The 23,787-nt window shown below is 44.3% G+C and overlaps 2 protein-coding genes across 2 annotated transcripts in view; both read left to right on the top strand.

Annotated features, from left to right (window-relative positions):
• The window catches only part of kcnn1a (potassium intermediate/small conductance calcium-activated channel, subfamily N, member 1a), a 43,199-nt gene extending 41,706 nt beyond the window's left edge, over positions 1-1,493 (top strand). Inside the window, exon 9 of the mRNA XM_076021032.1 lies at positions 807-1,493. Within this exon, the coding sequence (XP_075877147.1) occupies positions 807-1,112 (306 nt within the window). The 3' untranslated portion in view covers positions 1,113-1,493. The remainder of the gene's footprint in view (positions 1-806) is intronic.
• Positions 1,494-9,789: 8,296 nt separating this feature from the next.
• ocln1 (occludin1) lies at positions 9,790-23,759 on the top strand. Its single transcript, XM_076019802.1, has 15 exons — positions 9,790-9,924; positions 10,635-11,922; positions 12,261-12,436; positions 12,527-12,698; positions 12,831-12,881; positions 13,051-13,165; positions 14,575-14,824; positions 15,444-15,993; positions 16,714-16,917; positions 17,006-17,167; positions 20,376-20,518; positions 22,098-22,412; positions 22,776-22,947; positions 23,048-23,089; positions 23,434-23,759. The coding sequence occupies exons 2-15, from the start codon at positions 10,798-10,800 to the stop codon at positions 23,536-23,538; spliced, it is 3,582 nt and encodes a 1,193-aa protein (XP_075875917.1). The 5' UTR covers positions 9,790-9,924; positions 10,635-10,797; the 3' UTR covers positions 23,539-23,759.
• The last annotated feature ends 28 nt before the right edge of the window (positions 23,760-23,787 follow it).

Genomic DNA, 23,787 nt, shown 5'->3' with positions numbered 1-23,787 from the left:
GCTGGGAGGATAAGATCGATGCTGACTCGCCCGAAAGCGCTGGTGCTCCTCACGCCGCTTCCTGCACAGACTGAGCCGGGCAGATTCAAAGCAGCTGCTTAACCCGTTTTTGCCGCGACTGTTGCGTCCTGTGGCAATCCAGCAGGACAAGGAAGCCATTAGAGCCCAGGTTTCTGACGCGAGATCAGCTTTCAAAAGACTCTGCGTGCAGGGCTTTCCGGGTTTTATTGCCGCGCAACTGCAAACGAAGGAGGTGGAAACGAGGCATGTTTCGCTTTTACATACTTTTTAAAGCAATTATACATCCATACCTGCTCTTGTGGCGCAGAGGCACCATCTGCTCTGCCAGGACACTGTAGGGCTGCATCCTCAGACAGATACCACCGTGGAGTTGTCACTGGCCTCTACATTGTGGTTTCCTTTTGTGTGCTTGGCACAGAAAAATATAAGTGCTTTCAGTTACTTTTGGAAAATCTGCGGGTCTTCAAATTTCAAACTGAAAGAACTTTGCCTGCCACCGTGCAGAGCCGGTTGTCTTTGCTAGCTAGCCATGTAGCCGAGGCTCTGTCTCATCATTTGAGGTTTCCCATCAAATGACCACTATTAGATTAGATTCTTACGTTTATAGTCGAAGCAGTTTTCATGAATATTGTACACGCTCTACCAGCAGAGGCAAAGGCGCATGTTAAATATGTTTTACAGACATTCTTCCAGGTTAAATCTAATCATCAGACTTTTTCATATCTCGTATCGCCTCTTGTTTCTGGACCTTTTGTGAAACACGTTTCCTCTCTCCTCTCCATTAGACCCAGAATGTGATGTACGACCTGGTGTCAGAGCTGCAGGAGCGCAGCGAGGAGCTGGACAAGCGCATCGGCACACTGGAGGACAAGCTGGACTCGGTGACAGGCAGCCTGCAGGCGCTGCCCTGCCTCATCTCCCAAGCCATAACCCAGCAGCAACAGGACTTCCTGGACGGCTTCGTTCACCGCTTTAGGCCCTCCTCGCTAGCCTCGGAGCGCTCGGAACGCTCCGAGCGATCCTGGACTTCCACCGCCCGGCGGCGGCGCTCCCCGTCCACAGCACCACACACCTCCTCCGACAGCGGATAACACCGACGGTCCTGCCGTCGAACCCGACGTCCCCCGAAAAACCCGCCCGTCGCCTCATTCCGTCACGTCCAAAGCCGTCCTCGTAACCGCTGGCGAGTCCATCGGCGGACTTCTAACAAAACCCATGTCTTGACGCCGCCGCTCCTCCGACCTCGTCTGTGACCCCTCCCCTAACACCTCCCCCATCAAGTCCAAAAAAACAAAAGATTCCTCTGTGACTGAGCCTCTCAGCACACGGCCGGATCAGAGCTACTCCAAAATGAGCAACGCAAGCAGACTCCCGTCAAGAGAAAACGCATAAATGCATCCTTGGAAAACTGAAAAAAGAAAGAATTAAAAATGAAATGAAAAAAAACAACAAAAAATGACTGATGAAACCGAGACATAGTAGAGGTATGGTTTATGTTTTAGCCATTGTATGGCTGTTCAAGTTAGCTTTTTTTGTAAAAGCCCTTGTATAGTTAAAAAAAAATGACAATGACTGAGTTTAGGGTCACTGGGGTGAAAGCTGGCTATCACACCGGAGAGTCCTTAAGCACGAAGGGTGGGGGAGTGGGGGAGAGATGGAGAGGAGGGGAGGGGATGGAGGGTTGTGTGGGTGGGTTGGGGGGGGTTGGTCTGTGGAGCCGTGGGGCCATCGGAGGGCTGCGGAGGACATCGGTCCACCCATCTGTCCATCCGTCAGCGAGGAGACGGGACGAACCATCGGATCTCCCTTTCAAAAGACAACCGTCACCGATTCTTTTCCCACCGGCGAAGGAAAAATCTGCAGGAGGGAGCTCCGACTTCCGGATGAGTTTGAGGGATGGGAAGAATTACAGGAGGGGGAGGGGGGAGAAAAATGAGGAGCGAGGGGGTGCATGTGGCATTGCTGCTGGGTTTGAGGGGGGGAGAAAAAAGTTGCCAACACCAAGGGTTCCAGCCTCCTCGTTCTTACCAAGGGGGGCGGGGGGGCAAAGAGAGCGACTATCTTTTTTAGTTACATATTGACATGTGATTTTTCAGTGCCTGAATGTATAAATAGTAGAGGGTTATTTAATTACTAATTTCAGAGCTTTTTTACGATGTTAACAGTCTGAATACCGCATTGCATTCCTTTTTCCGATACATTCCTCTCCGAGTTTCGAGAAAAGAAGAAAATGTCTTAATGTAATGCATAACATTGCCTCCATGACACAGCGACTCTTGGCGTTTTTTTGGAAACCTCTTTCTTTTTGTTTGTTTATGTTTTTATTTCTATTTCTACTAACACCATGACATCTAAAAACGTCCAGATCCGAGGGAATCTTTGTTGGTCACAGATCGGGTTCACTCTTTGCTCTGTGTTGCACACACACACATGCTCTCTCTCTCTCTCTCTCTCTCTCTCTCTCTCTCTCTCTCCCTCTCTCTCACACACACACACACATGCTCTCTCTCTCTCTCTCTCTCTCTCTCTCTCTCTCTCGCTCTCTCTCTCTCACACACACACACACACACAGATTTCTAGCCATCCACCTTCCCCTCCGCCATTGCCGCTTCCCTGTCAACTTCAGGTCTGCTGGAGTAAATAAGGCAGACACGTTTTTGCACAATCATGTGCAAAGCTGGTCCACAGAATACACTCCACCACTGGTTTGATGATTGTAGATTGATTTCCAATAACTTTTTTTTTCTTTTTGTCTTCTTTTTCTGTTGTGTTTACCAAAAAGTGTCTTTTCATCGGGGCTGTGATGCGTTCCCTGTTTCAAGTTCGTAGTAAGGAGAAATCCAGACTTACTGAGGAAGCTGAAAGAAAAAAAAATGTTCTCAAGGAATTTGATTTGGCTTCTCTGCAAGTTTAAAAGTAGGATCACTTTCTGGAAAAATGTAATTATCTGTTCAGATTTAAAAGGAATTCCTATCTCCACGTCTTCCTGCTAGCGGCTGAGCTCTCAATTCTGATGTGATTTCAAAAGCATCTAACCAAATAAACCACGCTGATGAGATTAGATGTAAGATACACACGTAAGAATGATCGAAAATCCGAAACAACATTTTTTTGTGACAAATGTGTTGGTATTTAAACCAAGCCTACGTCCTGTGTGGTCCATAACTCAAACAATGGAATGTGCATCAACCCTTAAGCACAGATTCATTGTAGCTGGTCATTATTATCGCATTAAAGTACCTGGTCCGCCCACTATTAATTCCACTAAAATAATTGAGGCATGGCGTATGACCCGTTCCTGTCGTATGATGAATTGTAGATCATTTGAGGGAATTTGTTTTTCTTTTCGAAGTGCATTGACAAGAAAGTGAGGAAGTCAGCAAGTTAGCGGGCAAGCATGCTGTCCTAAAGTAGTATGACTGCTCGATGAATCTCAATCTTAAAAAGGTTGCTAGTGCTAAAATCATCCTTTTACCTCCCTTACCTTCCTCCTTCCTCCCCTCCCCCACTTCCAGTTCCTCAATTTTCTGCTCCAGTCAAAGGTTGAGACAGTAAATCAGTTCTCCCCCAAGTCCTCCCACCCGTTTGCATTACTGAAGCATGAATATTAGCCTTTTTTACCATTTGAAACTTGATTTTATAAAGCGCGGCTCCTCCCCACCTCCAGCCACTAGTGGTGCCATGCAGAGCTCCAGCCGACTCATCAGACTCATCGTGGCCTCTGTTTCAATCACTGTCATCCAGCCAGTCAGGGCAGCTAATGGGAGATTATCTGCTCGATTGCAAAGTCACCTGCCTGTGTTCGTATCTGAGATTTCCGCCTCTTCATTACATCGGAGGTTTCTCCTCGCATTTGTCATCCGTCATCATTAAGGCCATCAGTGGCCGACCCACACACGTAAAGCGGCTTCCCCGAGGGCCTACATGACTAAAGACCGCAGAGTGAACGAAAAGGAGCCAGATACATGCGAACCGGCAGCTTGCGCTCCGTGTAGAGCCGGCTTTTTCAGACAGATTTTCAGACTTGCAGCCTTTACACACCGCATGTGTAACGCATAAACATGAAAATGCAAAATATTCAAATCAGAACTAATTACAGCGGCTCTGACATGAATGTCAAACAAAAAAAAGCAGGAAAAAAAATCTGTTTTTCACGGGACAGTCGACTCTGAGGAGCTAAAACTACCACGGCTGTCAGCAGGACAGTTTGAGGGACTTTTTACCTCATCACATCAGACAAGAAAAACTAACTAACTAACTTAAGTTAATGGGATAAATTTTTGAGTGAAAACGCAGAGAGGTTGTGAGAGCGATGAGAGGGGATGAAACATTTGAAAAAATCCAGCAAAATAGCATTTTGGTCCTACTGCCGTTCTGTTTTTTTTGGTGTTTTTTTTTTTTTTTTACACAGTTCTGTAGTTGTGTTTCTTATTATTATTTTTAATTTTCACCCCATCACTGACCAATTCCTGCAGAAACACCATCCCACCGTCCAATCAGCTGTGACTTGATCACATCCATCCAAAAGATGAGAAGCTCACAGCAGTGGCGCACTGACGTGAGGGAACATCCGTAACGGTAGACGAGTCCAAGTGATTAAAAAAAAAAAAAAACAACAAAACGCATCCCAGAGTCTTTTATTACCCTGGAAAAAAACAAGTAGGCCGTCCTCGTAGATGCAGGAATCAGAACACGCCTCTCCAGAGTAACTTCAGAGAAGAGCTGCCCCCTAACCCCGCCCCTCACACCGTCACCCCACCCACCCAAAGTGACAAAATGTAAACCTGATCATTGTACTGTTGTACACTGCCACATGATGCATAATGTACGTAGTAGCACTGGAATAAATCAACTTTTAATGGATGGCAAATGGGTCGAAGATGTTCTCTGTATACTGTTGGCTGTTTCCTTCATTTTCCAGGTGAACCTTTTTGTCCTAGCGAAGAGAGACACAACAGTCCGATCATTAAAAGCTATCTTCAGCTAAAGAATTCTCCTTTTTTTGGTGTTTCTTTGGAAAGATGTCGCAGTCGAGGTTGCATACCACTCGTGGCGTCACGTCAGCCAGTGAAAGCACTTTGTTGATTCACAGCTAGCTCAACAAAATTGATTTCTCTTTCCCTGACCCGAAACCCTAAAATAGTTTTGTTTTACACTCAATAAAGTTTTGAAGATCTATTGAGAGAAGCAAAAAGCTATTGAATAAAAGTCAGATTTCGCACCAGATCCAGCTCCTCAGGGAAATACACAACAACAACAACAACAAAAACATGTCTGCAGCCGCTGTGACACTGAGCGGTGGACTTGGCACCGAGTGTTGACAGACGCAGACGTGGCGCGATCTGGTGCTGTTAAACTGTGAGGCAAGGACACTCTAAAACATGATTACAGGAGGATGCGCTGTCATAAACAGAAACATCGCTCCAAAGGACACGCAGCTGCTGAGGCGCTCTTCCAAGGTTAGCCATGGGGCTGCGCTGGCGCGCAAACACACACACACACACACACACGCACACACTTACGCAACCATTAACGTTCAAACAACAAGCTACTATTCATGTCAACATGCACAAACAAGCCTCAGCCTCGTTAATTACAGCCAAACCAGGAGGGACTTGGCAGCAGACCCACATCCCTCAAGAGTGGCAGAGTCACTCACCCTGTTGTTGCTGCACAGCAGTGGAAACACACCACACAGCTCCACTGTTCCACGTCTGTCCCGCAAGAGCAGGCCACCATGAAGACAATGTTTGCTGCTTTAATATGTGTGTGCGCATGTGTTTCAGTATATATACTGTATGTATATACATATATATGTATATATACATACTGTATATTTATTTATATATATGTACGTACATACATACATACATACATACATACATACATACATACATACATACATGCATACATATGCGCGCATGCGTATGTGTTTTAAGTGGAACAGAATTTGTATCTTTAAATCACTTTTAAAAAAAAGTAACAGGCATGTTTTTACAATGTGAAAAGTAGAAAGAGCAGATATTTGTGTACAAATGTAGGGAGGAAAAGTAAAAAAATTGTCGCAAAAAAAAAACTTAAATAAAGTACAGATACCTGAAAAATCTACTTAATTACAGTAACAAAGTATTTGTACATCATTACATCGCACCTCTGTAAAAAGGTCTCATGATATGCCAAATTCACAATGCTCATGTTTTGCTTCAGTGCATCACTATCCTGTCAGTGAGGTCGGCAGGAGTGAGAGACACCCGTGTGCTAAAAGTCAGAGCTCTCAAAGTCAGCTCTTTGTGATGTCACAATGGGCATGGCTACCCATGTCTGGTTATTGACACAATCCAGCAACCGACTGTGCATTCCGGGAACAGTGAGAGCGCCCCTTACTGGTTTTAGGAGGGTAGGGAGGACGCCTCATGAAAGGTTGTGACCTTGTGGCTGGACACAATGAAAACTAGCATTCCTGTTCAACACGACTCTTGTTAAATTTAACCAGGGGGAAAAGTGAAAATTGAACTGAAACTAAATCAAAAGCCTGTCCAGGTCTGATAAAACTGCCGCATGCGCACATCATCAGTAAGTTTTGAGCTTGCAGTTCCTTCTTAATGAACTTCTTTGGACCAGCCAGGAGTCAGTTTTCCACCTTTTTTTATCTTCTCTATCTCTAAACAGTTCTGTTGGTAGTTGAAAACCGAGGGCTAAGTAAAGAGTTTTGGGAGTAATCAGTGCTTCCAGGCTCTCTGCTGTAGTTGGGGATGTAAATAAAATCTAAAAACTGGTCCGACACAAGACCTTCAAGTGTGAAACCAGAAACAAAATGCCCAGGAGTCCCTCTCAGAGCGTGTGGAGACCCTGGTGAAAGGAGACAGGAGGGCAGAGGGCTGCAGACGACTGTCGGACCGGGAATTAGCATCCCTCGTGTTGAGGATCATCCCAGCGTGCCTAAAAGTCCTTCAGGGACCCCTTGAAGCAGAGAGGGGAAGACATTTATCCAATCTATCCCCAGCCCCACTTTTCTCCTCCTCCACCACAGCGGTTGCATTATGCTTGATGCCCCTCCCATCACTTCCCAGCTAACATGCTTTGGCATACACTTGGGGCAATCAGAGAGAATAGCAGTATTGATCCTTTTTTTCCTCTTCTCTGGCCTTTTTAATGCATTATGCCATAGTGCTGGAGAGTGGGTGTGAAGGGCCTTTTCATTCCACTAAATGTTTGATTGGAGTGCCATCAGTCAGCGTTGCCGCTCTGTCGTTCTTTATTCCTCTCTGCAGCTCTTCCCTCATATCACTTCCTCCATTTGAGGCCAAGTGATCTGATACAAATGAGTTTGTCTGTTGGGGACGGCCTTCTCCTCCCTGCAGCACCCCTCTTAGAGCACTCCAGCCAAGTGGGAATGAAACTAAAGTTGGGTCGCAAAACACCAATTCATAATCATTTTTTTATGAAGCCTCGACCTAAAACACTGTGCTGTTATTAGTCATTCGGTAGTAAATGGCACAAGACAGCCTGGCACCTTAAATCATGTTGTTGCCCAAAAATTTGGGGCTCAGCAAATATAGATAAATAAAGATATTGTGCTTTAAGAAAGTGATAGACATGTAAAGCGGTAGGGAGAAATATAGAGTGCAAATCAAGAGTTTTTCCCCCAAAAAAACTTGAAAATGTTTTGAAAGAAAGACACCTGAAAGAAAATACAGCTGGCATATTTCCCAGGCTGAATCAATTAATGCTGTATCAAAGGCCCAGCGTGTAGAATTTGGTAGCATCTAGTGGTAGGACACAATAGTGTGATATATAATAACGTGAATGTGATGTTCTTCGGGCAACTGTGGGAGCTACTGTTGATAGTTTGTGGTGCAATTCTCTACCTGCCCCTTATGTATGTATAAAGGCTTATTATTAAAAACTGGAAACAAACATTTTTGGTGACCTTATCTCACTCACGAGATATGAAATTAAAAAAAATCCACTTTCATGTCTGTTCCATATTTCAGTCTTTGTTGTGCTAGCTCTCCATGTTAAACCTTAACCAAACAGTCAACTAGGCCCTGGTATTGTTCTGCAATATTATGTGCAGCTGTGCAGGCAGCCGCTGATAGGAGACATGCACGACTCCAACACACGAGGTAGCCTCAGGCCAAGGCCACTGCTGGGCACTTTTGAGGAAGTGGGTTGCTGCTGTTGTGTGTGTGTGTGTGTGTGTGTGTGTGTGTGTGTGTGTGTGTGTGTGTGTGTGTGTGTGTGTGTGTGTGATGGTGGGTACTGATGTCCTTGCCTTGAGCTTTTCTCTCCATGAAAATCAGCGGCGCTGTGGAAGAATCGCCAGCAGTGACGTCACATCATACAGCAGGACTGATTCCTGGAGTCAGATGTGTGTGTGTGTGTGTGTGTGTGTGTGTGTGTGTGTGTGTGTGTGTGTGTGTGTGTGACAGGGAGGGGTGTGCAGCTCAGGGGAAAGCAGAAGCTTCGTCTGATTCTGATTGTAATTATACATTTCCATCACATATGGAAAATATTAAAATGAATTCAACAAATCGAAATAAAGCCGGTCAGGAGAAAATTGACACCATTTTGTCCAAAGAGAAGTAAAAACCTCCTGCTGTTCCTTATTTCATGTTTTTAACGCTAATCTCTTTGACGTCATTTGTCATTTAAAAGCTGCAAATGCTTCTCATTCTCACTCTTCTTTTTAAAGATTTAATGCTATGCAAAGAATTTGCGTTGCCAGTGTTTTCAAACAGTCTCGGCCATGTCAGTGAACTCACCTGAACAGAGAAAATTCTCTACTTTCCAGAAAATGTGTGTTAAGCAAGCAATCAGGTCTGGTAATTGCTGCTTTGTTATGTCAGAGGGCACACAGTCCTGTCTCCAGCACCTCCAGTCAGGCCTTCGTTCTTTTTGCATGAGGACGTCTTGTTCTTGTCCCCTTTAGAACACGAGAGCGACTCAGCCAAGGTCAGGAGGTCAGGGTCAAGAGGGGTGGCCGAACTTCACTTGTTTTACAATCATTTAAATATGAAGGTTTTTCATTTTTTTCTGACTTCTTTCCTTTCCTTGGCTCAGAAGACACTTGTAGAAACACGACGGTGAAACAAACGCTGGTTCAAACCAGGAGACGCAGCAGCAGCAGCGGCGTGAGCGAGCAGCGGGAGCACAAGCATGCTGCTGCTGCCCTCTAGTGCCAACACTCCCTCCTGTGCGACGGCGCAGCGCATCCAGCCAGGAGTGGATCATAAATTAATCACAAACGACGGCGTGATAAAAGAGCGTTTCGCAGATCTATAGATACACGAGATGCAGACGGTATCGCTGAGCCGATAACAAACAAGCGTGTCTTCAAAAAAGCAAGTGCCTCTAATCCAGTGCTTTTGATAGGCTGAAGATGATAGCCACACTGCTCGGGACATTATGATATAATCTCATGTAAGAGTGGAACTAATGGGCGGATTATTTAAGGTTTTGTTTACACTGTAATTATTAATTAAGTGCCATTTTTATTAAGGAAGCGGCCACCGCTCTCCTGGGGGCCAAAGGCAGCTGCTACTCTCTTTGGTTTTATTAATGTCAAGTGTCTCACACATGCACACACACACACACACACACACACACACACACACACACACACACACACACACCTAGAGATTAGGCCAGCAGTGCCAGTCAGCCCCAGCACTGCCGTGATTCAGGTTTAATGTTTAAGCTTTTACTCCCCCGCCCCTTGTTCCACACACACACACACACCAGCCAATCACAGGCCTGCATGTTTGGAACTGAACGTCTCACTCCAGTAGTGAGTCACCTGAGACACACGCTAGGTCGGACTGAGTTGGGCCCCGCTGGACACTCCAGCCATTTTTTTTTTACACTTTGTGTTTCCGTACGTGGCAGAGACTCACTTCACTGGTAAGATGCTGCGTGTTGCCTTTCCAGCAGTTTGGCTGATTAAAAGCAGACTTTTGTTCCGGATGTGTGTCAGTATGGCCTGTACATAGCGACACTCTGCTTCTGCTGAGTGTTGAACAGTAAATGAGTTTCTGCTGCTCTTGAGTCTGTCACCACACTGCTGCTGTTCTTGTTGTTGTTGTGGTAGTTGTCCCTCTGAAACTCCTGCACAGTGACAAGTTTCTGTTGCTGGGTGAGTTACCAGACATTGAACTGTTCTGAAAACTAATACTCTCAATACACATTTAGATGGACAGTTTGGTAACGTCTTTTCTGTCCTCTAGCAACACTTTTAAGCACTTTGGTCCCAATACACTTTTGTCATGTATTTGGGAATTAAGATTCTCTATTGAAAAATGTAAAAAAAAATAATAATAATAATAAAATGAAATAAAATAAAATAAAACTAATAATAATTAGCTAAAATATATACTATATAAGAATCTATTTTGGTATAAAGTATACAAAATGATTGTTTCAAACATTCACTGTGGTGAATATTGTTGACATTTAAAAAAGAAAACATGCCCTGACTTGTTTGTATTATTCCTAAAATTTGACTAATTGTTTCTGTCATCTTGCAACATTCTGGTTGGCCAATCATGTGGTTGTATTTTGTTCGCATACTGATATCACTCTTGCAATTTTCGTTTTTGCCTCAATTCAAATAGAGTTCAAGACACTAATTGGAGTTTGAGGTGTAGTAATTTGTATTTTTTTGTAATTCCTCCATACATGAAGACTAAAAAGAAGTTTCTCAATTGACTGTTGATGCCTACTGAGGACTGAGCACCAGCCTTCATTCTCCATGATTCAGCAAAATCAGCCGGCAGAATGAGAAGCTCCAGCAGGAAACTCGGTAGCCAAGACCTCAGCAGTGTTGCTGGCTCCTCCCCAAGTGAGTCGAACTCGGTCCACGGTCGTCCCGTGCCCATGTGGGTCACGCACACGCCTACGCCAGCAAGCATCACCGACGACGGCGACAATCACTCCGCAGGTCGCACTTCGCCCAGCGGCGAAGACGATGACCATGCCCAAGAAAAGGAGAGTGTGGGTCACAGATTCAAGTTCCTCCTCCCACAGTCTTGGGGGGGTGTCCTACACAAGTGGATGAGGCAAAGTGACGCAACAAATGAGCCCGAAGCCAAAACAATTCAGATCCTGCCCAATGGCACTCAGGTGAGCCCACCGGTGAGCCCTCTGATGGGCCGCAGCGACTGGAGCCAGTCGTCCAGCCACAACTCCCAGAAGCCCCTGCTGATGGACAGACACGACGACGAGGACTTCCATCACCTCCCTCCACCAGACGACTCCATGCTGTCCAGTATCCACCCGGCTGAGTACTACGCTGAGAAGTTGGAGGTGTACAACCTCAAGTACTCCTACCTCAAGTCCTGGCCGGGTCTGCTGCGGCTCCTGGCAGGTCTTCAGCTGGTGTTTGGCGGGATGGTGGTGGCCTGCGTCATCGCCTACATCCAGAAGGACAGCGAGTGGTCCAACAGCTACGGAATGTACAATGGCGTGTACAACAACGGCCAGGGCATGTCTGGCTACAGCTACAGCGGCCCCATGACTCCCTTGGTGCTTGTGGTAGCCGGCCTCTGTTGGATCCTGACCCTTATTCTCCTGGTGATGGGCATGTCTATGTATTACCGCACCATCCTCCTGGACTCCCCCTGGTGGCCACTGACGGAAGCCTTCATCAATTTGGCCATGTTCCTGCTCTATATGGCGGCGGGCATCGTCTACATCAACGACCTGAACCGCGGCGGCTTGTGCTTCATGAGTGTCGGCATCAACCCGCTGGTGGCCAGCCTGTGCAGGGTGGAGGGCGGCCAGATGGCGGGGACCGCCTTCATGTTCATCAACATGGTCATGTATTTGGGAAGCTTCCTGGTGTGTCTGAAGATGTGGAGGCACGAGGCCGCACGCAGAGAAAGGAAGTACCTCGAAGATCAGGTATGTTAGATCAACTATGTTAGAATAGCATGACTGTGTCTCCAGTGTGAAATCTGGCTCATCCATCTTATTGGGAAAGGAAAAGTATCTGAAGCATTTTCAGCCGGTCGTAAGTTTGACAAACCAATCAGATTCCTTAAGGGGGCAACAGGGCACAACTTCCATTGCCTACAAGTGAGAAATTCCACCGTCAGCTGATTTCATTTCTCAAAACAATACAAGGGGATGCAGATTTTACTCAGACAGTGTTTCTAAATCTTGATCTACATCTCAAGCGACTCTTAAGGTTAAAATGATGGAACTTTTTATAACTTTTACGCATTTGTTTTTTTCAACAGCCCATCCCACTGAACCCTCCAAAAAGAAAGAGAATATCATTCAGAGATGAAATAGACACACCTCTGAGTAAAGACAACCAGTTTGCTGGGAGACCTAAAGTCCATGGGAATGTAGTCGGACTGAACAGAGCGTCTGAATATACACCCAAAGCACACATCATTGCAGACTACGTCATGTAAGCAAAAGTCTCCCAAAAAAATGCCTTTGTCTGCAGAAACAGACACACAAAAACATGATAATCTTTGTCTGAAATACATCTTAACAGCAAATATCCAGAGATCAGCTGTGTGGAAGAAAGGGAAAAGTATCGAGCCGTTTTCAACGACCAGTATCAGGAGTACAAGGACCTTCACAGGGACGTCAGCACCACCCTCAGCAAGTTCACAGAACTGGACGCGGCCATGGCCCGGCTCCTCAGCGAGGGAAAAAGCCAACAGGTAACATGGATGTTGAACACAACGTCGACATTATGTGACATAACTTCAGCTTTAAAAGGAGGTGTTTATGCACAGCTGCTAATGTCAGTATGTGACAGAGATGTTTCATGAGGTTAACATTGTGTCTGTCAGGATCGGTGGAGGATACAGAGCATTCGGAGAACGTATGAGGAGAAAAAGAGGGTGAGTTCATTCAGCGTGAGATGTTGACTCTAATTTGAAGCAGGTAACAATGACAGCTAAATGGAAGCTACAGTAAGAACTTATGTTGAACAACATGACACCAAATGGCGAAAGTTAATGTGGTGAGTACAACAAGGCAGATTATTTGTCGTGTTTATGTATTTCACAGGATCCTGCCTTCCTGGAGAAAAGGGAACGCTGTGAATACCTGAAAGGCAAATTAGGTCACATCAAAAACAGAATCCGCACCTTTGACCAAGAAACCGCACCCAGCAGACTGACATAAGGACAAATATGAGCCAAGCAAAAGATAAGCCCACAGAACGAGGAAGCACTTTTTCCCTTCAGTCTCATACATATGTTAAATACATATTTTCAAAAAGAAATTCAGATTAGCGAGTATTATACAAAACATTCGGCACTAAACGTCACTTACGGCATTCCATGTCTTAAATGTTGTATTTCTGTCAGTGTGGTGTAATAACTTGATGTTGATGTTCAATTTACTTTTTAAATTGATATTTAAAATGTATTGTTTAAAATGTGCTTTTCTTCTCATTGTTTTCTGCCACAGTAACATATTGTTCTATTTAATATATTGTACAGGTGTAAATATTCAGTTAAAATTTTCTATACATTCATTGGGGCTACCTGACTTGAAATAATTGCATGTTGAATCAATGACTGTGAAGTTTCCCTGATAAAAATAACCAGGAAGGCCAATAAATTCACAATAAATCTGTTTTATATAATGTTCATATATTATATTATCATTCATTCATTTTCTATACCCGCTTCTTCCTGAGATCAGGGTCATAGGAGTCTATCCCAGCTGTCTTAGGGCGAAGGCAGGGTACACCCTGGACAGGTCACCAGTTCATCGCAGGGCCACATTGACACAGACAACCATTCACACTCACATGCACACCTACGGACAATTTAGAGTGTTCAATTCACCTCACATGCATGTTTTTTGACTGTGGGAGGAGAACCCGGAGAGAACCCACTCTCCACCGTGTCGCCCATATTATATCATATCATATTATATTATGTTATGTTATGTTATGTTTAGAGTTGCCAACCATCCCTTAAAATACAGAATCAGCCCATATTTGACAATGAAATGCTGTGTCCCTTGAGTCGATACGGGATACATATCAAATCATATTATATTATATTATATTATATTATATTATATTATATTATATTATATTATATTATATCATATTATATTATATTATATTATATCTAGCCTGATTTGGGATCGTCCATGTTTGGGACCTATGGGCTACCGATCTTGGATCACGTGGTCACTGTGTTGCAACAGGTGAACCGTTCTGAGAGCCGCGCCAGCTCTGAGTCACGCAGCCGCGAAATGAAACTCTGCGAGGAAAAGGAAAGTGTGGAGGGGCTGTGACGGTACTTTTACGACCCGGTGGCTGTGATAAAGAGGAGTCGACGCTGCTGCTGGAATCCCACCTGTGGACGGACCGGACCAGTCCCACGGAGAAACGAGCAGCGGTGAGTTTTAACCAGGGTGATCGGTTCACCTTTGAAACGGAAAAACGAGTCTATATTTTATATTTTTTGTTTGTTTTATGTGTTGCGCGGTGTGCTTCGTGCTAACAGACGAGTCGCGTGCATCACATGGATCCTAATGGACGATACAAATGTGAAATGTGATAACCTACAGATGATGAAAGTAAGAAGTTCACTGGATTGTGTGACCCGTCCACATGGCCTCCCTCCGCCATGGCTCAGATCATCCCAGCTCCCACCTGCACCCAGTCTGAATTATTAAACAGCTGGAGGCTTGAGTTGCATGAGGGCGAGGAATCCAGGAGGCTCAGAGAGCTCAGGGTCACTGAGAGGCACGAAGAGACTCAAACAGGCCAACATGGAGAAAGGAAACTGGCGATGGTTTTTAAATGTGCCCCCAGCCTGTGAGCCAAGTCGTCATCATGACAGAGAGACGTTAGAATGACGTTTCTTATCCTGATTTTAAAGGTTATATTCATCTAAAAATGAAGCTGATGTGAGCAAATCCCAATTTCAATTTTGCATGGGATTTGCTAGGTAACAGCAGGTAACAGCGACAGTGTAAAAGAAAATACGTAATGGCACTTAAATAGATTGCAACCATTAACCGTGTAAACAAAAAAATGGTCAAACAAAATAAAGTTGTGCAGTGTGGGAAATAACTTTAGACAGGATGATAATTTTGAATGAAATTAATTTTAAGAGACAAAGTGCTTTAGAGATGCTTTACAGTCTCTTGAATGTAAATTTTGATCAAACAAATAAAACACATGCATGAGTTCTAGGAATAATATGAATATATTTAAATAATGGAAAGTTTGTTGGAATGAAAAGTTGTGTGTGTTGGATCTCAGTCTGACAGTTGAATTTAGCCTAGTTCCTAACAACTGAGCACTGAGAGTGTTGAGTCGTCCAGGACAAACGTTGTGTGTTTGTACATAAAGTTATCAGAATGCTTCTGTGTGCCCTCTGAGTCCTATTTCGAGTTGTGCTGTGACTGATGCTGCTCACCTTTTCCTGCAGGTCAACCATGTATGAGCCTCAGCACCACCACCATGACAGCCCACCAGTGTACAGCCCGCCAGTGTACAGCCCACCTGTGTACAGCCCCCCCTATACTCCTGCGTCCCAGCACACCTCCTACCACTACGTCCCCTATAGCTGCGGCTCGGCCGTGGTTGGCAAAGAGCCGCAGCACTTCTACCACTGCCTGTCGCCGCCGGGGCTGGTGAGGACCTTCAAAGTCGTCACGGTGCTCATGTGTTTCATCATCATGGCCCTGGTGGCCTCAACTCTAGTGTGGGAAATCAACGGCAACGGATACGGCGGGAGCATCAGCGGCGGAGGGTTCTTGGAGACGAGTTTCGGAGGATACTACGCAGGAACCTACGGCTACAGCAGCTCCTACATGACGCCCATGTCCGCCAAGGTGGCCATGATGGTAATGTCCGGCGTCAACTTCATCGTGTCACTGGTCCTCCTGATATGGAGCTTCTCGCGAGCAAGGATCTCGCGTAGCTGCAGGTTCTACCTCACAGTGTTCATCTGTGACATCGTCCTGGCGATCCTTCAGGTGAGCCCTCACGCCGTACTTCTGTTTCATTTGAAGATATCTGGGTTTTCATGTGGTTGTTGGCTATTAGACACGATTCTGAGGGAGTTTGACAAAGAATAAAAGGTGTTTATGTACTGGCTTCAAGGGTTCACCTTCAAAACTACTAATCAAAAGTCAAAAATCAAACAAGAGTAAAACTAAAATGATCTGTGACAAAACGGTAAACATTTTCCAACATCTCGGGGAGTTTCTTCAGAAGAGCATCTTACACAATAACATCCACCTACAGGACAAAGTTCTGGGCAGAATACCACCAAGAAAAAAGAAAAAGTAAATATAAAGCTGAAAATCCAGCACATTAGTACTTTTACTGATGATCTTTTCCACTGGAGCCGGAGAGTTAGTTTTCATCCTGCATCTGCAGTCATGGAAAATTAGACAGCTAAGACACACTTCCTTCCTTTTGACCCCCCACACCCTCCACTTTACATACATGGCCACTGAGAGAATTGGTCTTTCTTTCTGTGAAACCCGAGAACTGTTAAATGAATTTAAAAAATGTGAGGAGCACTTGTGACATTGTTGACGTGGCGCTGAGAATAAAGTGAGCCAGATTTCCTTTGTCTCCTTTTTTGCCCTTAAATTCCACTGCTTCAGCCTTCATGAGTGAAAGATGTAAGAATGTGATACCAAATGCTCACAAATGACACTCACTTCTCGACCCTTCGACAACCAAAGGGCATCATCGACATCATCTTTGCCATCGGGGTGAACCCCATGGCGCAGAGCTCGCAGAGCATGCTCTACAACCCCCTGCTGATGAAGTGCAAGACGAGCCAGGCCAGCCCCAGCCTCAGCGCCAGCCTGGGGGCGAGCTTCCCGGCAGGGTTCCCCATGTACAACCAGCACCTGCACCACTACTGCTACATGGATCCCGAAGAGGCCGGTTGACTTTTTAGTCATTTTTTATTTTATCTGTGTCCTCGCTCTGACTTTAAAACCGACCCTCTCTCTTGCTCTACCTCCCCAGGTGGCTGCGTTAGTGTTCGGTCTGCTTGTGGTTTTGGCTCTGTCCATGTCGGCTTTCTACGCCTACAAGACCCGCAGCAAGATCTGGCGCCACGGCAAAGCCAGCATCCTGTGGGATGAGCCGCACGCCGGAATGCCAGAGGGGCAGGATGTTCAGGATTATGTGAGTAACAAGGTGTTGGTTATAATTTACTTGATGCTTTAACGCTGATTGCTTTGGTTTTTTTTTTTTTTTATGAATGAGTTTGGGCAAACACTTGTTTCATGTTTCCAGAAGCAGTTGAAGCTCCTTTTTTAAAAGCTTGGAACATCAAACTGTGTAAAGTTTCTACAGAATGTAGTATAGTGCGGTGGCCGACAAGGGCCAAACGCAATACAACTGCCTAATGCACCTTTGCTGGCGAAAACAGCTGCAGATATGGAACAGATGCAAATTCACCAACACAAGTCTAAACAAGGTACAAAAAGAGGATCGTGGTGCAAAAAAAGACAGAGAAGGGATGCAAAACACAACAGATGCAAACCAAGAAAACACATGCAAACAAAAAAAACGCTGCATAAAGCAGTCACTACAGCACAAGTGCTCCAAACCTGCAGGGGGCGCTCTTTGCAAAACAGCTCAATGGAGAGACACACAGGTAGACCGAGAACGGCTGACTGACGTTGTTTCAAACAACAGCTGCAAGGCACGGCTTAGCACGCTAATGTGACTTATATTTGAGCGTACTTTATGCCAGGTTCTACTAGAACTTTCCAGTCAGCCGTTCTCGGTCTACCTGTGTGTCTCTCCATTGAGCTGTTCCGCTAAGAGCGCCCCCTGCAAGTTTGGAACACTTCCATTGTAGTGACTGCATTATGCAGTGTTTTGTTTTGGGGTTTTTTTACGTTTGCATGCGTTTTCTTGTACTTGTGTTTATGAATTTGCATCGCTCCCACACCTGCAGCTGTTTTCGCCAACTGAGGCGCATTAGGCAGTTGTATTGTGTTTGTTCCATGTTGGCCACCGTAGGAAAGTTCCTCCTGGTGGCCGCTGTCTGACAAGTCGTAAAGGACGCTACCGTTTCCTCTCAGCACGCCCCGGTTTCACCCTCAGTAATCATTAGCCAGCCTGGATATAACAGAGGCGCAGAAATGTTGCAAGCTGGACTTTATGAGTTCCTGTTAAAAGAAACAAGCTGGAGGACGGCTCCACCTCGGGTGTCGGGGATCATCAGCGTTTATTGTCACTCATTGTTCCAGCACACCTAGACACCTCGACTCTGAATGTTAATGTTGTTGTAGTGCAAACGGTTATCAAACTGTTATCAAAGTACTCGAGATAATTGACTGTTTCTATTGGTTTGCTCACACATTCAAACTAAAATTTGTAGGTTTAAAAAGTTAGAGTACAAGTATGTGTCACATAAAAAGCATTTCAACCAATCCATTTGATTCCAACCATTTTGGTATTAATCAGTCTTAATACTATGAATAAATTGATTTGAATTTAATCCCCTTTAATTTATTGAGATTTTTTTTCTTGAGGCCGCGGGCCCCTTTTTATAAAAGGCCTTCCCTATGGTTGGGAGCCAAAGTTGGAGTTGTCTGTTGTCTCGGTCCTGAAACGTGAAAGCTGCCATGTTCCTACTTTGCAGCCTTGCGCGGTGTTTAGCAGTGATTAATCTACTCCAGTTGCATTGTTCCATGAATCGCACCCTGCTGAGGCTCTTTGTGGGAAGGGACGCAACAGATTGGATGAGTCTCTCCGGCGAGACCTTGGCCTACATAGTTCTCACACTCACCCGACGTGGAGTCGAGTCCCTTAATCGAGATGCAAGCCCAATTTTCTGGGCCACTCTTGTATTGCAGCACTTGCCTTGCAGGAAGCCATGTATAATGTATGTGGCATGTATAATATATAAAAGGGGGGTAGTGGGGTTGGAGTTGCCTCAGTGTTGGTGTGCGAGTCCCCACAGAGCGCGGCGCCGCTAAATGATTCAGCGTGTTCAGGGGGAACTGCTGCACACGGCTGCAGACTCAGGGCTTCCCAGTCATTTTCCCCAGTTTTCTGCCACATTTGTGTTGTGTGTTGTGTTGTTGATAGGGTGGACTGCAAGAGGAAATAATGATAATAATAATAATAATAATAATAATAATAATAATAATAATAATAATAATGACAGTGGTGATGATAAAGGTAATGATGATGGAGGATGCATTTACGAAAGCATCAGCATCCTTTGAGCAAACTGGAACGTGACTCATTACTATGTGGTGTAGCAACAAACTGCTCAGCTCCTGCTGACAGAATGTTCTGAAATGGTGTCCAAACAAATGGGGTGTGTGTGTAATATTATGTATTTTTAGAGTTAGAATTAAATGTTATTTAATATATTTTAATTTAAAAAAAAAAAAGGTTTTATGGAATCTTTATGGGGGTTTCAGTCAGTTAAATTAATTCAGGGTTGATAGAATGACTTGTTTGTTTGGTTAGTTTACTATAGTTTAATAAGTCGAGGTCTGGCAACTTTTATAAAATTTAAAGATGATTAACCACCAGTGAAAAGAGAAACAGCTTAAAGCCCTTCAAAGCGCTTCTCCACCATCTCCACGGTGCATGTGCACTGGGAAGTGTCCGTTTCCACAATGACTAAATCAAATGATTACACATCAGCAGGCAGTGATTGTCAGTGGATCACTTCCTGTTTCCTCCTCTCACAGGTTATTGTCCTCAGACTAAACATCCATTAGATCTGTTTCACCCGCAGTTTTTTTTTTTCTTCCTGCCCAGACTTCTACATAAGCTCACTGGATCCTGCACTGCGACCCAGAAATAGGCCAAAGACTGAAATCCATGAATTATGCATAGCAGTGTGTGCCTGTGTGTGCGTGCACAGCAGTGTGGAGCACAGGAGACATAATGCAGTTTTACTGTTTGCTATCACCCAAGGATGTTTTTTGTTGTATCTGACTATTTTTCAGGGAGAGATTTTTTTTTTTCTCTGAACATTTTCATGTTTTGCTTTAAGCAACAATATGGTTGTGTTTTGAAGAGCACTCTGCTACACTTTTTTGTTTGCTGCAAAACATAATAGCCCCAGCGCTCTGCAACACGTTTACTGTTCATGATGGTGAAAAAAAGAAGCAAATCTCACTGATTTGACTTCCCCCTCTGCATTTTAATAGGGACAATGATCATGTTATGATTGGGATACACACGTACACACTTAACGCACACAAAGACGTTCTCCTACAGCCAAGAGTCCATGTCCTGGTGTGGTCATTTCTCCAGAGACTCGATGCCAGCAGTTAGCAGGCACCAGAAGGCAGCTTTGTGCTCAACCAAACAGACAGACGGGGCTCTGACTCCAGCGGTTTCAACGTTGTTTCAGGAGGACCATTTTGAGGAGCCGCGCAGCCCCCAGAATGCAGCAGCATGGCCCTCGGCTCCCCCCCTGCCTGTGGTGAACAGTGTAGTGTCCTACAGCAACGGAGCAGTCAGCCTTCCCAGTGAGGGACGTGTTGGGAGCCACAGGTGAGAGATGGTGATGGAGGGTTTGTGATGTAGGTAGGCTCATATTGTTTGTTTGATAGTTTTTGTTTTTGCTTGGTGTCAAATGATGTGATTTACTGTGTTTGTTACATTGTGTTGAGAACATTAGTCCCAAGATGGAAATTCAAGTGAACGTTTTCCGTCTGGCTTTATTGATGCGCTCAGTGAGCGCAGACTCATAAACACATGGAACACATTTATGGCTTCAAAAATAAATATCTCCTTATTTTCTGTATTTCTTTCCTTACTCTCCGTGAAGTTGCCAGAGTCTGTTTTTCCTTGTTGTAATATTGGAACCGAGCCTTGTGTTGACTTGTGACGTGCCTTTGTGACAGCATTTATCCAACTCTCCACATGGGGCCACGGACAGAGTTTTGAGGGACACCACAGAAGAAGCATCACTGACCACAACAGAAACATGTTCAGACAAGAAAACCTGATGCCAAATGATCAAAATCATCAAACTCCAATCCTCTTATCGTCAGAACATTTTGCTCCTTAACCTTCAGGACACCTGAAGTATTTAATTTTAAGAAGAATTATTTAAACGACAAAAGTAATTCATGTTTTATTATAATGTTATATAAAACTGTTTGTTTTGTTTTTTATCAATGTACTGTATGTTATAGGCCTTTTGTAATATTACTCGGTGTCATGTTTGTTTGACTTACCTTATTGTCCATTCTTGTTTGTTTGGGGAAACGTTTGTTTACATCTTTGGAACCACATCACTGTAAAAAACAACAAATCAAATGAACAGTGGATCTAGGCAGATCCTTTTGTTTTCACTTTGTAAATGCAAAGGAGCAAAAGTCTCCTTTGGCTTCAGTGGCTCTGTGAGGGGATAAAACAACTCACATCAGTCTTTGAACTTTTGTGCAGCACCACCATCTGGTCAACACTTTTGTCAATAAATGCTATCAGTGAACACCTCATGTTCTATCAGAGTCACTTAGTGGAATCCATGTTTAGACAACAGGTAAAAGTTGTCTTATTGTGCCTACATATCATCATCAATTAATTGTTGTCTGTGACACTAAACTCCACTGTGAGGTTTTATGGAGTGAGCAACAGTCAGTATAAACCAAATTATTTGAATATATCAAACCAATCTTAACTTGGAAACATTGTGACAGATACTAATGTAATTTATTTTATTCATGTAAGTTTTATTCACACACCCACACACGCACGCACACACGCACACACACACACAAATATTAAAGGTGCAGTGTGTAAAATTTTTAAGGAAGCACGCCTGACAATGCGTTTTGTGTTTAGGGCACTTTCAGGCTTCCTTAAATACCACAAGATGGCAGCTAACAAGAAGCAAGAGGGTTAGGGTGAGGGCTCAATGTATATTCTTATATATATTTGAGAACTGTTCAAGTTGCTTTTATTGTACTGTAAATATACACATTTATTAATGCATTTATGGGCAGTATGTTAAGCTTTTATCCAATATAGAAATCATTATTTGAACAAAATCTTACACACTGGACCTTTAAAGCTTCATCAGGAACTCCTATAATAAATTCAAATAGCAAAGTTAAAAATAACAAACAACTGCAGTCATGTCATTCTCCGAACTAACGCAATGCAGGTCTAGATTGCTCAGCCGTGAACCTGATGGCTCTCCGGCACTTCCTCCACACAGGAGCCATTACCGGGGCGCTGAGCAACCGCACCGGGGCTGCAGGACCACTGTCGTCTGCAGCAGCTCCTCAGACGACGCGGTCGGCCTCAGAAAACCTCCAGCGTGTCCTCAGGGAGAAGACAAGAGGCCTGTGGCTCAGGAGTCCCAGTGCGAAACTGGTTACACCACTGGAGACACTGGGAATGAGTTGGAGCAGCTCCACACTGATGACCTCTGCAGGTGAGACTGCCCGCTGGTATTTGGTTGGGTTTTAACTTTTTATCTATTAATGCAAGTGTAAAAATATTGTCTCAGACAAAAGTGTTTTTTCCAGTTTAATAAGGAACTGTATAAGCCATCACATTTAAATCAAGAAAAAAAAATTAAAGTTAAAAAAAAAAAAAAACAACTGTCAAGCCAGTGACCATAATTTGTTCTCAGAATTGGGAGTCATAATGTCATCATTTCAAACGCCGTCGTATGTATGAAATATCAACCACATTGCTAAACTAACTTCCTGTTGGCTAAATTTTCCTAATTAATGTCAGCGCTCGTAGAGAGAGCTTTAATATTATTATCATTATTGTGTGTTTTTTTGGTAAGACTGTACCCAGAGATAATGTCAGAGCAGCAGCGTCGCCACTATAAGAGGGAGTTTGACTCTGAGCTGACCTGCTACAAGAGACTCTGTGCAGAGTTGGATCAAACCAGCGACCAGATGCACAAACTGAGCCGAGAGCTGGACACACTGGACGAGGACTGCATCAAGTACCAGGTATTACACAATGTGCAAACAGTTTTTTCATCCAAGCTCAAGTCGGATGTGGTGCATTAGCCCCTACAGCTCAGGGGTCCAATATGTTTCCTGGTCACAGGGTGTGGCGGATGAGTACAACAGACTGAAAGAACTTAAGAGGGTAAGTGAATCTCTGTAGAAGGTTGATAGTTCTATTCCAACTGATGTTTTGTGGATCAACGCTAACTCTTTCTTGCGAAAAATACAAAATGGCAAGACTCAAACCAGATGAGTTGATGTGTTTGCTTTGAAGGAAATGTGTTGGTCTTTTCATCTTCCAGCTATTCAAAACGTTCTAATGTAATTACTCTTGGTGCCAGAGGAGGGCGACAACTAATGGCCGTGCTAAATTTAACTTATCATGAATTAGCAAACATTTTTAAAGGACATGTTTGAATTTCAGTATAAGACTATTGACAGTGCTGAACCCAGTATTAAGCTGCATTATTTCATTTTTTTTTTCAGACTCCAGACTATCAAGCAAAGCGGAAACAGTGCAAAGAACTCCGGCGAAAGCTTTTCCACATTAAACGTCTGGTGAAAATCTATGACCAAGGCCTCTGCCTGTAAAACCCAGCGTCAACGTTGTAAACAGTAAGATCTTCTGTTCTGCCTTCCATTTTTCCCTACAGCGTGACATCTTTGCTCTCTGGGGGTTGGAACGCATGTATCACCGACAACACGGCACTGTTGAAACCAGAGATATTTATTCTATTGTTTATTTATTAAGACTTGTAAGGTTTTGCTGTTACAGTGTTAGGCAGTGGACCCCCCATCCCCCCTAGTATTTATGGGGATGTTGGAGGAGCAGCAGAGACG

This window comes from Nelusetta ayraudi, unplaced genomic scaffold, assembly GCF_046127955.1.
Source record: "Nelusetta ayraudi isolate G7.1 ecotype Tasmania unplaced genomic scaffold, CSIRO-AGI_Nayr_v1 ptg000011l, whole genome shotgun sequence".
Classification (NCBI taxonomy): domain Eukaryota; kingdom Metazoa; phylum Chordata; class Actinopteri; order Tetraodontiformes; family Monacanthidae; genus Nelusetta; species Nelusetta ayraudi.
The sequence above is the reverse complement of the archived record's forward strand: the minus strand, read 5'-3'. Positions and strand labels throughout refer to the sequence as shown.

What these genes read in the sequence shown, in the direction of transcription:
- ocln1 (XM_076019802.1), top strand. Translation starts at nt 10,798, where the DNA reads ATGAGAAGCTCCAGCAGGAAACTCGGTAGCCAAGACCTCAGCAGTGTT. An exon ending in CACACTGATGACCTCTGCAG is followed by an intron (nt 22,413 to 22,775) that starts GTGAGACTGCCC and finishes TTTTTTGGTAAG; the next exon opens with ACTGTACCCAGAGATAATGT. An exon ending in AGGACTGCATCAAGTACCAG is followed by an intron (nt 22,948 to 23,047) that starts GTATTACACAAT and finishes TCCTGGTCACAG; the next exon opens with GGTGTGGCGGATGAGTACAA.